Raw genomic sequence first — 18,875 nt, 5'->3', positions numbered from 1 at the left:
AACTCTGGATAAATGGACCAAAATTCTTGTAAACCTTTGGGAGAGACTTGAGGGAGGAAACTCCAAATATATGACCCAAGTCATAAATTTTAAAGGCTATTCCCCCAAATACAAAGGAAAGTGCAAAGAAAATTCAAAGAATGTTAAAGTTTTCGATCTGATTTTGGTATCTAACAAATAGAAATACTTCTGGTAACCCTACCTGACCCTACCAACTTTAGTCTGATGTAATATCAGTGAGTAAAAAAAGGCTATGTGAGCTTTTAAACAGTGAAAGTCAATATCCGACTCCAGCTGCATATTTCATTTTCTCTTTCATTAACTGAGATCTTAACAGCTGCAGCAAATAATGACACGAATTAACGTGTGCTTTGATTTTAAAATTAATTAGAGAAGCCAAACAGCCAAAACACAGAGTAGTTTGGTGCCAGAGATGGGAGTCGCATTTATTGAATTCAGAGTATTTTTTTTTTATATAAATGAAATTATACAACCTGAAGGGGGGATTCTGGGTCGTAATAGTATGTGACATCGTAGAAAACCGCAGCTCCCAAAAGGCCCAGATAGCCCTGCTTTCTGCACAAACTTTAATTACAAAGTCAAAGTTCTCCTCTAGTCTCATTAAAAGAAAAAAAAAACAAACAAACAAACTTGTTTTTCTCAGAGTCTTTTCTGCGCCGTCTTTTGGGGCTTCATCAGGGACACTGCATGTGGAAAAGCACGGTACTCGATATCACACAGACACTTTGATTCCTCACACCCAGCTCCTTCACCCCTCGCAGATATGTGCATGTATACAATGACTTATCAGACGCACTCGGAGTGATTTGATTTTAATTGTGTGTTTTCCACACTCCAACACAACCTTGGGCAACGTTGCAGAAAGCAGGCAATCCAAAGCAGCGAGTGAAGAGCATATTGATGTGAAGAAGAGCTCTAATGAAGAATAGGTCAAATAATTATTCACTGTCACTCCATCTGGTCAAATGCAATAAACAAATGGACAAGCTGGCAGCAGCACTAAAGTGGTAATTTGTTTCTGGTGATGTACTGTTATCATTACATCTGCAGCAGCTGTGGAGATCATTTCTTCAGAAACCCCGCAGGATTTCGCTGGGCTAGAAATCTCCCTTTCAAACGCCACCGCAGTGGGAGAAAAACTCAATAACTACAACGAATCCCATTCCTCAGACTCGGCACACAAACAAAGCTCACAGCCACAAGCCTGAGTACACAGACATACATACACACGTTTTTATGTATCCTGTTGAGTCACTCTGCTGTCAAAGAGACAGATTATAACTGCAAAACTCATACATGAAGACTTTTGTGATCAAACATTAATTTACCTCTAACATCTTTTCTTAACTGTTTTTTTTTTCATTATTTCAGCACAGAAACCAAGAAGTCTGCATGCAACACTTTCTGTTTCACTGTCACCATTAACAAGAGAAGAGAACATTAGGTATCACTTTTTAAAAACATCTGTAATTTATCTGCATTGCCGTGATAAGGGGTGAAAATACGTTTGATCTTAATATAGTTCAACAGGCTGCATTGGTGTGTCAACAAAAACTGCAGATATCTGGAAAGAAATAATTACGAAGGTGAGCGGCGGAGCGGTGCTTAGCAACACAGCACCAAGGTTGCAAGTTTAAATCTGTAACCGAGTTCTGTGGCGTTCTTCCCGTGCTTGTGTGGAGTTTTTCACGGTACCCAGATTACCTCTACAGGCCAAAAGCATACATGTTTGGATGACTGGGCAATTTAAGTTACACTGCGACTACGGTTGGACCTTCTAACTGTGCTGCAAAATCAGATTTTTGATGCAGCAAATACAAAATGAAACAGCCCTTTTGAAGGTAGAGTGTCAATCAGGACAGTCAGCAGTTTCAAACCAGGACAAAGATCAGAAAAAGTGCTGTGAAAATGGCAGGTTCAAACCCAAAATCACATGTAGGCTCAAACATGTTCCTTTGCTTTTTGTGGGGCTTAAATAAAGAGAAATACATCAGCTGCTTGAATTGGTGCCAGTACTCACAGGGAAGTCAAAAATTATTCAAAAATGATTCAATGTTGCAGATTTAGGCTTAAGTGATTTTTAAAAGAAGCGGTCAAAGATCCCTCTGCATGTTTTAACGTGTTTGAGATGAGAATCACCCCAAACAGATAAACGGAAGCATGACGTGCTAACGATTTTAGCTGCTGGAAACTGCTGCTTAAAATCTTGGCTTTACAGCCTTGAAGAAATTTACTTGCAGGCATGCAAAAGTATAATAAAGCATAAAAAATAAATGTGTTTTATTTGCCAGACTGAAACTTCTTGTGCTGCACAGTTCAAAGGAATTTTAAGTCTTCTATTGAAACATCAGTGGTATTGCAATTACTTGAAAATGTTAATTACCGTAACATTTCTCTGAAACTGTGCTTTACTTGGTGGTGCTTAATTAATTAGTGTGAAGCAGTAGTACGACAGGATGCTGAACAGATTTGTTCACCGTGTTTAATTGCATATGTCATAACAAATGTGGAAAAATCTTTTTATGACCAATTATATTATGCTTTTTACACGATAGAAATTGGGATTGTAATAGAGGTATGTGTGTATACTTTTGAGAGCAACTGAATATATAAAACGAGTAAAGCGTCAATTGATTTAAGAAGCTTTCAAAGGTCACTATGCAAAGATGCATTATTGATTTTTTTTTTTTTTTTTTACCATTTTTATAATCCACACAGCGGATTGTTAAAAAGATTTGATAAACCACACACATTCTGTAAGTAGTTCTGTTGCTATTGTTTCTGCTATAGTGACATGTGCTTTAATCAAACCAGTTTATAATTTATTTAACCACGTAGATGCATTCATAATTAATTCGTACTTAACATTTCAGAACATTAGTGTCTGCATGACCGGAGCGGCAATAAAATAAAAATTAGAGACACAAAACGAAACAAGAGCTACCAAAATTAATATTAACAGACATTCCACATTGTAAGTTGCCTATGGGGAGTCAGATTATTGTTCTGAGAAAAAAAAGGGACCCCTGGTGCGTCCACACCAGCACACAACAACACGAAGAGAGGAGAAGGCTCACAGTGCCCTATATTGCAGCAGCTTCCATAATCCGCAAGGGCAGATTTTTTTTTTTTTCATTTCCAATTGGACGCCAGCCAGTCCAGAGGATTTCTCCACTGCTGACATTTCATTGTCCAGATGAGAGGACATATAATCTAATGAGGTTTGTAGCCAGTCCTGCAAATGATATTTCAACTGACTGGACAAATTGTTGCTTCTTGATTTAAATAACGTAATGCGAACGATGTGGAAAAAGTTAGCTTTGTTTAAGAGGCAATTTAGTGCGTAGCGCTGACACTTCTTTATAGCAAACAGCAGCCAGGGCTATCTCGGTTTGGAGACTTGTAGTGATTTAGTCATGAGGGAATGAGGCTAAAAAGATAAAGAGTGAATTCCAACAATATAAAACAAATCAATGTCAGAAAATTAGTGGTTTGAGTGGATGCAGCAGGGAACTATGCACTTTTTGGATGAGACATTCAGTTTTGAAGTATTTCACTCTTCAAAAATGTGAGGTTTGTGTGGGTATCATAAGTGTTTGCAGAACAATAAAACATTTTCTGTTTAGATTCAAAATACTAAGTATAAGAAAGATAAAAAATGTTTGTCTTTGTGAGCCAAACTATAAAATAAGTATTACTTTGTCTCATTCAATATGTTGGTCCTGTTATAGGCAGGGCATCGGTCATATGCATCCAGACTCATAATTATTAAACATGGGAGATCGGTTCCTGTGCCCCTTGAGAAACAAGTACCTAATGAAACCTTACCATCAGCAGTCCAGGTATTTCAACTGCACCTAAAGCACAACTGGTTAAAACAACTTCTAGTCAGGGTGTCAAATAACTTGAGACTGTTATAGTCTTTTGTTGAATTTAAATAAAATCATTTAAAAAAGGGGTTTTGCTTGCTGTTGCCTCCAGGGTGTGGTGTAACCGTCTAACAAAGTCACGTCTGGATTTTTCACTTGATCCTTTTGAAAACAGTGTCTATATCTTTAGTCGGGCATTTTCCTATAAGTTTTATTTGTCTCTTTCAACTTAGAAAACTGTTAAGTTTTTTTTGTCACTTTATGAAATTGCCGTATCAAATGTCACTTCTCAGGAGCTTGCTTATTCTTTTATTGGGTGCAAAAATACATCAGTTATCATAACAGACAGTTGCAGAATTTCATGTGGTTAAAGTTTGCAGAACACAAACACATTTTCGGCATTTCTGCACTGTCATGAAAGTGTGCTACAAAAGCTGACAGAAAGTCTAAAGTCTCCACTCGCAAAAAAAAGCACATATGGTTTTCACAAAAGGCCATTCATCAGTCCAACAGAGCATTTGTAGCATTCTTGCCGTTTTGCATGACGGCTTTTGATAAGTTATTTGCCGATAGAACAAGAACAGACAGTTTCAACAGGAAAAAAAAAAATGCTTATCTTTACAATAAAAAGCATTGCTAACAGAAACGTTCAAAAGTAGAGTTCACAACAGGATTTCATTTATTAAATTTTTCAGCAGTTGGTGTTAATACATAGTTAATTTCATTGTTTTTAATCAGATGAAAACTTCTATTTTAATATTTAATCCCAGACTCTAGGAAAATTAGAATCAAGACATTTTTTTTTCCCCCAACTCATTGATATTGAGCCATTCAAATATTGAAAAACAGATTTTTTTGGGGGGGCGGTGTATTTATCTAAGGTGTGCTCTGTACTAAACCATAAACTATTTCTGATTATTAAAAAAAGTCACATAAATTATATTTTTTGAACCACAAACCAAAGTAATCTTGTGCAGGAATTCCTTCATTTTCCGTTTGATTCACAACTACTGCCTTGATCAAAAAAACCTGCAACACATTTATTTTTTAAAATCTTTTCTGTGTGTTAAAAATCTTCAAAGAAATCTTAGGATTTATGAAACTGCTGATTGGTTGAGTCAGACCTCAAAGAAAACTGCAACTCAAAAAGGCTGGCTGAAGCGTCTTTAGTTTTTTTTTTTTCTTTTTCTTTATGTTCCTTCTAGTTCATCAGGGAAAGAAGGGTCCTTAAAAACTGTCCATCTCAACATTAACAACACATTTGAAGCTCCAAAAACTATTAGTTTTATTCATTATTGATGTTAAAATACATTAGATACACTCCATTCTGTTTAAAAAATATATATCAGTTGATCAAAACCTTTATATCTGTCAAGAGTGAGACATTTAGGACCAAACTCCATTCAAAATGTCTGTAGAGTGCTGCTCCCGTCTTACACAGCTCCTACGTTTGAATGTTTTATCATTAATAACACACTTACAGAAACATCAGGAGATCAGGAGCACTCAATGCTGCATTCATTCATAAACTTGGATAATTACAACCCACATGGGGAGTTAAGGATTGTCCTTGAGGGCCAGACCAAGTCCCTGTCCTCGCCGAGTGATCAGCTGGCGTCCACAGCTCTGTCATTTAGCCAGGACTGGGCAGCTGTCCGATGTCGCTGTTAACCTGGGCAGAGACCAGCCCGTTCAGAAAGCTGTTCGAGCATGGCAGCTGCTCAAAGGGCAATGAGGTATTAAGCATAGATTTGCAAGAATAAAAAATGTCCTCTCTCTCTCCCTCATAAGCTTCTGGTCTGTTTTACACGCAAGACAAGCCATAAGCACAGGAACGCACACGCACACACACACGCACACACACGCGGTCTTACGTAATGTTGGCAGCACTCTGCATCAGCCTGTTTTGACGCAGCATACTCACTGTGCATGTTGACAGAAAGCATGCACTGCTCAGACTCATGCATATTATTTTGGACAATAGTGAGGTTCAAACTCATAAGCATCCGCCTCATTTTGGTATTTACTTCGGCGTCTCGCTGCTTTTCGAACAGCCAAAAAAAAAAAAAAAAACTCAGAGCATGTAGTGCTCGACCACAGTTTTCTGCAGCACATCAAAGCCTATTTGAGCTCACATTCAACATGGGAAACAGTGCAGTGTTGTCAAAATAAGAAACAGAACCACCGTGAGATGTTCTCAACGAGTTGTCAAATGGCAAGTAAGCTTGGAAAGAAAAATAAAAAACAAGACAACAGAAGGTCATATCTTAACAGCAGACAGATTAAACAGCATTCAGTGTCTTCCTCTGTAGAGAGAATCAATTCGAAGTATCCCGGAATGTCTTCGGGGTTCAAATTTGATGAGCACGTGATCTTTTAAATCCAATAAACACCGAGCCTTAGAGACCGTGGTGGCTAGTCCAGTGCTACCCTTAGGGTTAGACAAAAAATCTGAATATTCAAAATTCAGATCCCTTTGGCCATGCAGGACTCCTTGAATTGCGTTCTTAGGAATCAAAAGCACGGTCTTCGCAGATTTCGAGTGCGGCTTTACTTGCACCGCCAAACACTTCTACATTGGCGTCAATCCAAGGAACCACGTTCCCCGGCATGTAGGCCGAACAGTTGGCCAAACCCATGATGTCCACCGGCCGTAGCACTCTGTCCCACATGTTGAACTGGCTCAGCTCGCCAACAAAGGCTTGGGTAGCATCAAAACGCCCTCCGACGATGTCCTTATTTGGAAAACAAAACAAAATTTATGTTACATAGATTTTAAGGACAGTATATTAAGTATTCCATAAGGTAACAATTTTACCTGTTTTATTGTAGCCAAATTTTTCATGGAATCCATACAGTGCACTTACAAGTGACTCAGACTATTTGCAATAACTAAAAAAAAAACTGGTAAAAATATGTGATAAAAGAATTTAATTGGAAAGACCAATAATGAGAAAAATTTTGAGTTGCCTATTGTCACCAAAAGTATTGAGCGGTGAAAGCTTGGACGGCAGATTTGACCTAAAATAAGTACAATTGAAAACAAAAAGAGCAGAACAAACATAAAACTGTCCATGACTTATTGTTACTTATGTGACAATAACATTAAGTCCAGTCATGAGAGTTTTAGTAGTTTGACTAAAAAAGTCTGCCTTGCAGCTTTCAGATGCCTTAGTGTCGATCAGCCTCTAATCCTTATGCAATCTGCAGCAATCTCAATTGAGTTTCTTGGTGAAAAGGAAACCAATATCAACCCCTCTGGCTCTGAACTGGTGCTTCATGAGTAATCATTTCTCTGTACACTCCATTCACATGTTCTTTTGAATTTCCTTAAGGACACACATGGAACTTTCTCGGAGTTAATCTATGGAGATTTGCCATGACGCTTCCTGTGGGATTTTTTTTTTCCAGCAGTTTATGAGTAGATGAATGACGTTATAGTAAGAGGGCCACAGTAGCGTGAGAAGAGACTCAATGCCTCCTCCCCTGTGCTCCCTGCTCTGTGCCTCTGGCACTCAGGATGAAGGAGAGCACACAGACGATCCTACAGGTACAAAAACATACACACACTTGTTCTTTACCAGCTAAGCCTTCAGGCTCACCTGTTCCTGGCCCAGGATGATCACCCCTCCAGGTTTAATTGGGTGCCAGGGGGCCAGGTTGTCTCCGGTGCCGAGCCGCTCGCCGTCCTGATAAGCCTCCCAGAAGCCGTCTCTGGTCGTCCAGGTGATGCAGATGTGGTGCCAGCGCCCGTCGCTCACTGACAGAGGGAGCTGGGCCACCTGGGTGGAAGATAAGGGCAGAGGAAAGGATGATGTGAGTCACAGGCACAGATCAAAAGAGAGACGGGCAATGACGAGGGGGAACAGGAAGCAGGACGGGTCGGGAAAGGCACGAGTTAAAATGTGGCATGTTAGAAACAAGGACAGCAATTAGAAGGGTAACAGCTTCAAAAAGAAGCAGTTCCCTACAGAGGCTTCGCTAAGCAAGAGAGACATTTAAAATTCAGATTACCTAGGTGACATCAAGGGATAGAACATCCTTCAAAGCATATCAGAATGCTAACAGCAAAACTCTGTCCTCTTATGGGTTCCCGCTTTGTTCGTAGATCAAAGCAAAACAACCAGTTATTTTACCAACCAATGACATCATTGTCTTTTGAGGATTCGGCACTAAGCACGAGATCATGAGTGTGCACTGTAGCTCATTAGCCTTTTTTATTATGAGCCTAAAGGACTGATTCGTAGTCACATATCTCGCAGCAGATGTAGCTCTGGACGCAAAGAGACCTGAGAAAATGGAAATGATTGAAAATAAAATTCTAGTCACTTGCAATTACGAAGCATGCTGACCTCATTAGAGACACCAGGTGGTGTGCTTTCATTAGTGGGACAACAGGGAATACTCCGAGTGTTGTTGTAATGTGTCTATCATGCAGGCAAACCAAGGCTTTTGGATATTAAACTCGAAAAAAAAATTCTTGTCAAATATTCCTCAATATCAAAGCGATCGCGCCTCATATTCACAGGACAAACTATGACTCAACTCGTGTTTAGTTAAACGATTACATTTTCGAAATAGAAAAGATGATGCTTTTGAGTCATTATTTAATAACAATGCTTTTATTTATATAAGGTTTTACGAAAGCTTTCCAAAGCAGAAAACCCTAATGATAACATATTTGCCTCAGGCCAGCATTGGGAAATTGCTCTAAAAAAACGAAAAGGTTGGGGGCTGGATTTAAATGTTATTTGTACCAGGAAAGCTGGAATCATAGTATATTTTTCATGTTCTGTGGGACTTTGAGTTGTTTCTGTTATGTTATGTGTTTTTCTTTTTTTGTCAAACAGAATTGCCTGTTCCTTCTTCCACTAATCATCCTCATCTGTAGCCTATTTACTCATCAGTTGCCTAATTTAATCTTTAACTTTGGACTGCAAGTCTACTTCTTAGGATTGTCATTAATTGTTAATCTGATCTTGCCTCTTTCCAATTTGGGTCCAACAGAACAGATGGATTTAACTTGGTGATCCTAAAATCAAAGCCCTACATACCACGACAGAGTCAGCTCTTCCTATGTGCCATGGAGAGCAAAACAACCTGATGGTAACTACTGACTGACTCAGCAGTTTATTTTAAAAGCAGATATTCTTACTCTCAGTGCTCGTTGCAGAATTCAATGAAAGACATGCGTACACTTAAAAGGTCTTCCTTTTAATCAAGTCAGGATGGGTCTATGGGCTTCACAAAACATGTTCATCTTATTTTTTTTATTTTTTTTTTTGCACAAAATCATTCTCGGATAATGAGATTTCTCCTCCTCAGTTCTGCCTATTTTGAGCTCTTTTCAGAATGAGCTGCTTTAGGACCTTTTGTCACTTTTATGCAAATAAGCTGCTGCTGGCCGCATTGCCAACTCAGTGTTTACACTCACACTTTATGCACGGGAAAATGGCTGCAAGCAGATGCACAACTGGTACAACTGTGCGTCTTTGACCCCGAGTCAGACCCAGAAGTTGAAGAAGTGGAGCCTCCTGCACAACCACCGAGGATGCAACAAATGGTTTCTGAATGGTGAGTCAACAACAAACACTTGTCTTTTCCTGTAGCCATTGTACAGTGCATACAGAGGTAAAACCAGCTGACCAAACATGTTCATCTTCAGCAATGAAGTGGGAAGAATTCTGCTTTGGTTGCTAGGGGCTGGGTTTAGCTGGGTTTAGCTTAGGTGAGGGGCAGTACCTGCCTATTGTGACTTTATATTTGGGAGGTTTTTATAACTGCTCATTTTCCAGACACCAAAAACATGAACTTGTTGCCAGAAAATGGCTGGTTGATTTTATTTTTTTGGGCTGTTTCAAGAAGTAGTAGAGACTCAAATGGAAGTACAAAGAGGTGAACTTTGCATCTAGGTCACCTCTAACACTCTGAAGCAGTTAGATGGATAAAGAAAATGGCAGCTATGATTTGAATTTGCAATGCTGAAACTTGGACCCATATCTATAGCTGACTGACAGGTGTCCAGTAAATCGGAAAAAAACCAAAAAACCCCAAAAAAAAAAAACAACTTTGCAATGTCTCTGTCATCCCGTCAGTACAGCAGTGTTGTCTGATCCAAAATGTTTGTGGTTTTGAAATTATGACATAAGCATACCTTGAAAGCAGAAAATGATCAATGCCTGGAAGAAAGACAGATGCAGATGAGGACAATTACGCTGGTCCTCTCGGAACGATTTCAGAAGTGCCTTCAAATAAATACATCTTTTATCGCCTTTGGAATAAACATGTGTAGGTTTTGGTCAGATGAGCTTCAGATTGAGATCTTCAGCAACAAATACTCCAGAAGGGTTTGACCTAAAACAAAGATTTACCTCACATCTATGGTAGAATATCTTTGATGCTGTGGACATAATTGTCTTCTAATGGCCTTGAGAATATTTTCAAGAGTTTATGGTGTCATAAACTCTTTCAGACATCAGGAGAGTTTACATACAAATCTGGTGGACTTGAAAATCTGTCAACTTTGGGTCTTTAGATGTTGATCCAAAAGACACCTGGCTATATCAAAGCAGAAGTGGTTCACAAAACACAAATTTCTACCATTGATATCTCAGTGCCCAGACCTAAAATCTGTGAAAGCCTGTGGAGTGGGCTGAATAGCAGAGAGTACAAACTGATTTGGATAAACTAGAGCAGAGGTTCCCAAACTGTGGGGCGCGCCCCCTAGGGGGGGCGCCGTGTCATTGCAGGGGGGGCGCGGGAAGCCGTCTGGATGAAGAAAAAAAACAAAACATGAACACTGTATGCGCTGGGTTTTTACCTTAGAACGGCCAACTCTCTGTTATTCCTATGTCAATTTGATACAGTAGAGGCTTCCACACTTCCCATATCTGTGCCCTGTCACTTTTATCAGCAGTTAAAACTGTTTAATCTGTTGTTAACGTGTTGTAACCTGTTTTTCCAAGCCACCTTTAAACGCAACATGAGCGCTACGACGCTCGCGCTGGAGGAGACCTGCTGCTGGGCGGAGCTACGTAGGTTTGTGTTAGAATCACGGCAGCAAACCAGCAAAACGCAAAGAACTTTTCACAGTTTTTCCCTCCAAACTAACCGACTGAGTTGAGTAAAGCTGTTGGATGCTGTTGGTTAGCTAAAAGATGACTAGCTAATATCAATACAGAACCTTAAGCTTAACAAGTAGGCTACCGATGTTGGTGTCTATTTTCAGCTACGTACATTCATTTTGCCCCCAAAAAAGTCGATGCCCCCCGTCACACGCGTCGTTTCAACCAGACAGCCATTTGTAATCCATAGGGGGGCGCAGAAAATGTTTAGAAACCACTGGGGGGGCGCAGAAGAAAAAGTTTGGGAACCACTGAACTAGAGAAACTGTGGAAAGAGCAACGATCAGAAATCCCTCTATGCTCCGATCTTGAAAAATACTTTAAAATGTGACTGCTTCAGTGGGAAAGAGGGTTTATTGCAAGGTTGTCAACAATCTGATTGTTTTAATTAAAGACAGTTATTCAACATTTTTCTTCTCCTTTGAATAAATGTACTCAAAATTAAAGTTGAATGTATAAAGCTTAAGCACAAGATTATTCTACTACATTGTTGAAATATAAGATGAATTTATTTTATGGCTTTTCCACATCTTTTTATTGGTGGTAAGTACATCTTTCCAGAATCTTTTTTTTTTAGTTAGTAAAAGCAAGAATGAGCAAATCTAGGCAATACCTCTGATGATGTCAACAAAATTGCATCAGCCACAGAGATACAGAGATTTTGAAAATCATTTAAACATTTTTGGGGGAGATTTAGTTTTTTTTTTTTTTTTTCTCCTTTGGAAAACAGTCTCAGAAAACACAAGGAGCATTAGGGATTGGAGCATCAGACTACACATGCAAAATGGCACAATATTTCTGTGTTCGTTGTGTGCAGGGCTGGAGGAAAAGCATGAGCCCGTTTAAGATTATGGTGGAGGCAACATTAGGGGACATCAACAATCTCCTTGTGCAAAGGGAAGCAAAATCTGGAGGAAGAGGCTGATGTGTAACAAGTGGGACTCTGAACCTGCATAATGACTCATAAAAATATAACAAGACAACTCTGCACTTTTAAATATTGTTGAGCCAATCTTCCGCTTCCTCCTTAATATGCAGTAAAATGAGGAGCATGAACAATGCAGCTTGCTGGACACTGCGAGTAAATTCAACACACGGACGTGCTATTGCACACATGATGCTCAAATTTACTACACTTCATTTAATTTCTTTTATTTCCACAAGAATAATTTCCTGCAGTCTTTTCTATTTCCCTTTAAATTTTCCACCATTTTCCAACGGGAACCTTTCATAGAAAGTGATGTCTTTGCTGTATTTCACATTTTTGGTCTCTATTAACCTCCAAAGCACTGCGACTTCTCAGTTTCTCAGCCCTTTCTTCCAATCATACGCTCATCCCTTCCACCATCTCTCTCTGATCCAGCTGACGTGAACCCATGTATAATGCATAGTGAGAAGAAAACTGTGGGGAGACCTGCCTGTGCCAATAACACCCAGTGTAAACAAGAGAGTCGGGTAGGAATACCAGTTTGGGATCATTTTAACCAAGAATCTGAGCAACTGAGTCTGGGGTTTCAAACTGAGCCATTAGTCATAAAACTGAATTCATTCCTGCAGCTTATATCACCGTAACAATGCAAGTACTTCAAAGCAAATGCCAGAAATTATGCGCGTCCCTTGTCTAACCATATTGAGTGCTGTGATAAATGAAATTGCACTGACTGCATGACTAGAGTAAAGGATGAAGTCCAAATATAAGGCCATCAAACGAGCACACACAGCAGCCCCTGTTCTCTAATGAATATACAGTTACCTCTGGGTTTGAGTGGAACGTGGGTCAGCCATATTAAATGTTTATATGGTACAAATTTTAGTATTCAGAATGAATGTTCAATGATTTCCTGTTCAACATAAGCTCGCAGGAACCACCTGCTTGTTTCACATTACAGAGACACAAATTAGAGTAATTACGCTTTGTCTTTTTGTTTTTCAAATTTTATCAGTGCCATAACTGAACCGACTGTGTTGGCAGGCGAATAACGCAGCAATTTTTTTTTAATTATCTTTCTTTACAGAAAATCGGTCATTTCAAAGACAAGACAGAACTCCTCTCCCTCTGCAAGTTTATTCTTAACTGATAGAGTTAAAGCTGCCAGGAGATTCTCCTTTAATCCATGCCACCAGGAGGCACCAATAAGCTCAACAGAGCCTTTTTGCACACTCACTTCAGAAATAGACACGTCAAGTAACTTCTAATCTTCTTGCTGCCTTGCTTTGGTTTTAATAAATAATGCTTTTAAAGTGAGCTAAAAGTAGTTTATTATTAATATATAGTTTTTTAAATATATTTCTGATCCATTAGACTTTAAAATATTTGTATTATTCCTTATGCTTTAAAAATATTTTAAGTAAACTTTTTTTTTATGGTGTTCCAGATAATATTTAATGTTTCTCTGTCAATATAAAAGTAGCTGAACATCTCTTTCACAGTTGTCTACGTGTTTGAAATATTCTACAAATGGTCCTTCAAGTGGCACCAAACAGACCCACTGACCCCTTTTGGCTCAGATTGTAAAGTTAACCAGAAACATAATCAGACATATAGCAGATCAAAGTAGTGTTTTAGTTTTACTCAAAATGTTTCTTGTGGCTGGATGTAACATTACAATTTTGGAGAGACTCAGTCACAGTCTCGACTTCAAACTGATTTGTAGAGGGAGATAGATTTGAAGCTCATCAACAAAATACCAGCTAGAAATTAGAAGAAGCGTTTTATTGATATAATGTAAAAAAAAAAAAATCATTTTAAACCTAACGCTACCGAGTTGATGAACAATTCTAGGCTTAACCGTGTACGGAAAGTGTAAGGAAGAATAAACTCTGCTTCTGTTTGTAGACTTACCTTGTCATTGACCAGTAACTCAATAGGATTGTTGCCCCATTCAATCAGAACTATCTCATTGGCCTGTCCAGGCACGCCGTAAGAGAAAGGGGTTCCTATGCCTGGACTGGCGCTGGACTTGAGCCACATGCAGACAGTGAAGGCATACATCTCCGGCAGGCTCTTCTTAATGCGTCCGTACAGATAGTTGGTGCGCAGAGGGAGGGACACCTTGAAGTCTTCTGGAGACTTAAAGGCATTATTACCTATGAACAGATAAAATATATATAATTGAGCATAAACATGATTAGTGTTTGTCTCATTTGATGCCTAATGTTGATTATTATAAAGCAACATTAATGTGAAAAAGTAGGGAAGGGCATGTTTATATTGCTCTCTAGTTTTAAATCACAAGTTAGCATAAAATAATCCCAAAAGTAAATAACAGAACAGTAATACGTATCATTATTAAGTCAAGAAAACAAACTGACAAGCTGGAAAAGAAGTTGTTTTTTTGAGTTCAGACTCTAATGAAACCATCATTTATGCACCAAAAGTGGCATCAAAATATTTAAAAAAATATTGGAAGAATTGTAAATTGTTACTATGGACAGAAACACAACTTTAAGACACTAGTGGATTTTTTTTCCCTTGAACTGTTCAATTTATGTTTCTCCAAAACATTTTTAACCTATATTTAAGGTTAAGACCAAAGTAGAGAATTTATATAATAACTACTCCTTGAACAGATTGAAACCACGTTATTGACACCACCACCTTTTAATTAAACTATCTTATCACAAAAATCCATCCACCCTTGTCCCTTAGTGGGGTCAGGAGGGGTGCTGGTGTCTATCTCCAGCTAACGTTCCGGGCGAGAGGTGGGGTCACCCTGGACAGGTCACCTGTCTGTCACAGGGCAACACAGAGACACACAACCATGCACACACACTCACACTAGGGGCAATTTGGAGAGGCCAATTAACCTGACATGTTTTTGGACTGTGGGAGGAAACCAGAGTACCTGGAGAAAACCCACACATGCACAGGGAGAACATGCAAACTCCATGCAGAAAGACTGGGGCTGGGAATTGAACCCAGAACTTTCTTGCTGCAAGGCAACAGCTCTACCAACTGCACCACTGTGCAGCCCTCACAAAAATCCAATAGGTTTTAATCCAAAAATAGTATGTCTGGTTTAAACCATTCTAAATTATTAAAATTTATTCTTTGGATTTTTGTAACATTTTATTTGTTATTCCTTTTAGTAGACTTCAGTCAGCCTGAGGTTCTTTTAGCAAAAATCTCTCTTTTTTTGCAGCCATGTCCACTTTTGTTTGTTCTGTGTCCTTCTGATGTTAGATTTACGAACATTAATCAATGTAAGAGAGAGATCTAGTTGTTTTGATGTTTTGATGTTCCCTGCAATTTCTCTGTTACCTCAACAATTTGAAGTGAGTTGCGAACCCAATGAACTTCAGTCATTTATTCACCGAGGTCTCTATAGACCTAGTTTGATACTAGCTTTTACAGAATGGGTGGAAGTGTCTTAAATGTTTTAATGTATATCTGAGACACTTCCATAATTTGGTATTTTAGTGGCTGAAAACATCTAAAAATAATTTGTAATAAATCCTAATCTTAAATGGAGAACAAGTATAACTTGTTAAAGTGATTTGTTTAACTAGTGCAATTTTTGAAATTGAACACGCAAATACACATGAACCACAGTATATTGAGCAATTAGCATTAAAGTGACAAAGAAGCAACAAACATTAAAAATCAGCAATGTGGCACTTACTGTGCTAAGGTTTGTGTTGTCTGATTATCAAACAATAACCCATCATTAAATTTTATTATTATTACTATTAGCTTGTACAGGAAATTAGTTTTTCCAATGCCTGTTTTATCTTTAACACTATTTTTTAAACCCACCACATCACATATTAGTACAAGTCAATATGTAGCAGTAACCACACAGTGTAACCACATCTCATTTACCTTCCTCTGATATCAATGTCATACCCCATACCATACTATGAAGAAGTATTTTCCACCTTATAGATTGCATTTTTTTTCACTTGCAAATTTAAGCTGAGTAAATAAAGAAATGTAGTTTTTTAAATGATGGTTTCATTCATTAAGCAAACAGAGTTCTCCAAAGTGGCTCCATGTGTTTAGACCTTGTCCATGTGACAGAATAGTTTTATTTTAGTCATATTAGAGCTTTGTGAAGAATGAACAGATTATTTAAGGTCACACAGCTGTAATTAAATTGCATTTATGACCAGACTTTTGACTAGGTCTGACTTTTTTTGAGCCAGTACCAAAACGCCATACATAAAAATTTCAGATTTTCACATTAGTTCACAGAAATATTGTCCCAAAAGTCTCGAGGGTCATAAAAATGGTTTTTGGTCAACGTGAGACAGACCTTTGTACGACCTGCTGGATTAGTTATTGATGAACTCTTGAAGTAATATTTGTAGGCAGCAGATCTTAAAGGTTCAACACTATTCCATGTTTTCTCTAGTCTCAGTTATTCACATGTTTCTGCTCATTGATTCATGTCTTGTTTCATGAACAATCACTCGCCACAAATCACAGTCTCATTTGGTCAATTTGAACTCCCATTTAATGTCAAAATGTAAATATTTTACAATATTTCCTGTCAAATAAAATATTCAAATTAAATGTGGTTGACTTTGTGTTATGACTAATTGAATGCCATGAGTGCACATCTACTCTATAACAAAATATTAATAAATTCTTGAATTTGATGTTTTAAGATCAGGTTGCTATAATATCTTTCAACTCATCAACTAAAGATTCACACACACAATCTGCTGTGTAATCTGTTTTCATGCTAGCAAACCAACCAGTTCAAGCAAAAAAATGTTTTTGGGTCCATATGTAAACTACTCAGACCCCATGATTTTTGCCTCTGTTTGCCACATATATGTTAAACTTTTTTCTCCCTCTCAAGAACAAAAATCTCAAATATCATGTGCATATTAATTTTGTGCAGCATTTCCCATCATGCAGCCCCTTTTAAAAGAATACTATTTTCCCACAAGGTCAGTTTCAAATAAAAAGTAGATACGCTGTCTCTGCACATTTCAGAGCAAGTCCAAGGAGGAGAGGAAAATTGGGTTACAAAGCCATTGAACAAGGTTTATTTGCAGGTAAAATCCTTACCTTTCTATCTCCCAGAACAACCCAATAAATCCCATCCCCGGAACTCACAGCAGGAACCCTCTGACATTAATGTGATGGAAATTGAACTAAACAAAACTCACAAACAAGTTCTGCACTGAGAGGCTTCTGCATCAAGATATGATATTGTACACGTGTTGCTTCTGTGCAACTGAGACATTAATATCAGTTATGAAAACTATCCTTGCCTCAGCCCCTGTCCGATTCTGCTAAACCTTGAAGAAACGTCCAGTGAAATGTGAAATAGACTTCTTAAGCATTCTTTTTTTTTTTATTCTGTTGGTGGAAACATTTTCAGTATTTTGACATCTACCATCAAAGAGCAACCCAGGAAGGCGGACGCTTCTTGAATAGTTTTTACACTAATTAAAAACATTTAGCACTTGCTTTCCGAGCCTCACTTTTAAGACCACAGCAGATTAGCTCTATGAGCAAAGGGAGTGTGATGGGAAATCTTTACATCGTTGAAACCGTATTCAGACATTGACTAATCGCTGCTAATTTAGTAAGGCAAAATTTATATATAAAAACAAAATTGGCATTAAAATTTGCACAATTTTTTCACAGCTACCCGATGCATCATGCTTACTCTTCTCGAGCTCTGCGATCCTCTCCATGAGGGAGTTGAGAGCGCTTTCGGTGCGTTGGCGGTGGGCCGCGGTTTCATTGTAGAGCTGGCTCTTCTCCTCCTCCAGCTCAGCTACCTTCCGGAGGAGCTGCGTCTCCAGTGCCCCCAGACGCTGGCGCAGCAGCTCGCGGAGCTCTGGTGGCAGGGGAGTCAGGCCCGAGGCTCCTCCGGCCGATGAGTTTGTGCTGGGGAGGCGCAGGTTTTGCTGCTGGGATTCACACCACAGACAGAGATTAGAGACGGACAGACGTTAAATCCTGCTAGCCGTCAGTGCAGTAGATTGCTGATCAGACAGCTCTGCTATCTTTTTGGCAGCATTGTCTTTGATGCATCAATCTCTAAATGAAGACAGCGCGTCCCTGAGGCTTGTATGGGCGACCTGCCAAACACCCGTGGCTGTGTGCAGGGTATTAAAGGTAGACGTCACCCCAAGTTGACACTACGATGACAGATGGTTTGTTTCTTTTTTTTTTTTATTTTTTATTTGGAACATGGGAAACATCATGTGCCCACGCAAGTAAAAAAAAAAAAAAAAACTGCCCTCAAATGTCCATTTCAAATATTACTCTGCTGGCAGTCTGGAGCACATCCCAGTCTGATTACTTTTTTACGGAAAAATTCAACCATCTAAATGCCTGAGCGTAGCTGTTTGGTCCAGAATGCAACTGCTCATGTATGCAAAGCCAATGCCTTGCAAAAATAGTCAGACCGCACCACAGCAGTAGACTTTCATGTATTTTATTGGGATGTTATGTGATAGATCAACAAACACAAGTGTGTAATGAGTTGAAGGACATCATACATGCTTCCTGCATTTTTTACAAATCATTTAGCATGCATTTGTATTTAAACTCTTTTGCTGAGATCCCTGTACATAAAATCCAGTTCATCCAAGTGCCTATGTACTGATCAGGAAAGATATTGGCAACATTGGCCATATTCCCCAAACATAGCTTATACTTGGTGTTGACAGCATTACACTATGATTATGCTTTTCTTGAGCAATAGTAAAGGGACTGCTTAGAGCTGATGGAACAAAATAGAGGACAATCCAGAAAGAAAATGTGTCAGAGGCAGCAAAAGACCAAAGACCAACATGGAGGTTCACCTTGCAGCAAAACAACAACTCTAAGAATACAATTAGAGCTACAATGAATAAGGGTACCCAGATAGCACAGAATGATTGAAACAACATT

The 18,875-nt window shown here is 38.7% G+C and overlaps 1 protein-coding gene across 1 annotated transcript; it reads right to left on the bottom strand.

Moving 5' to 3' along the window:
* Positions 1 to 4,179: 4,179 nt before the first annotated feature.
* nptx2a (neuronal pentraxin 2a) lies at positions 4,180 to 17,929 on the bottom strand (the record flags this gene model as incomplete). The annotated part of the gene is made up of 4 exons (XM_015020389.1): positions 4,180 to 6,625; positions 7,493 to 7,672; positions 13,857 to 14,101; positions 17,641 to 17,929. Coding segments are annotated over 4 exons (942 nt in total), but the record flags the coding sequence as incomplete, so codon positions are not given.
* Between the last annotated feature and the right edge of the window lie 946 nt (positions 17,930 to 18,875).

The sequence above is a fragment of the Poecilia latipinna genome, unplaced genomic scaffold (genome assembly GCF_001443285.1).
Source record: "Poecilia latipinna isolate Pla-1442-1.1 unplaced genomic scaffold, P_latipinna-1.0 Scaffold2577, whole genome shotgun sequence".
Classification (NCBI taxonomy): Eukaryota; Metazoa; Chordata; class Actinopteri; order Cyprinodontiformes; family Poeciliidae; genus Poecilia; species Poecilia latipinna.
Note: the sequence above shows the minus strand (reverse complement) of the source record. Positions and strands in the feature narration are given on the sequence as shown.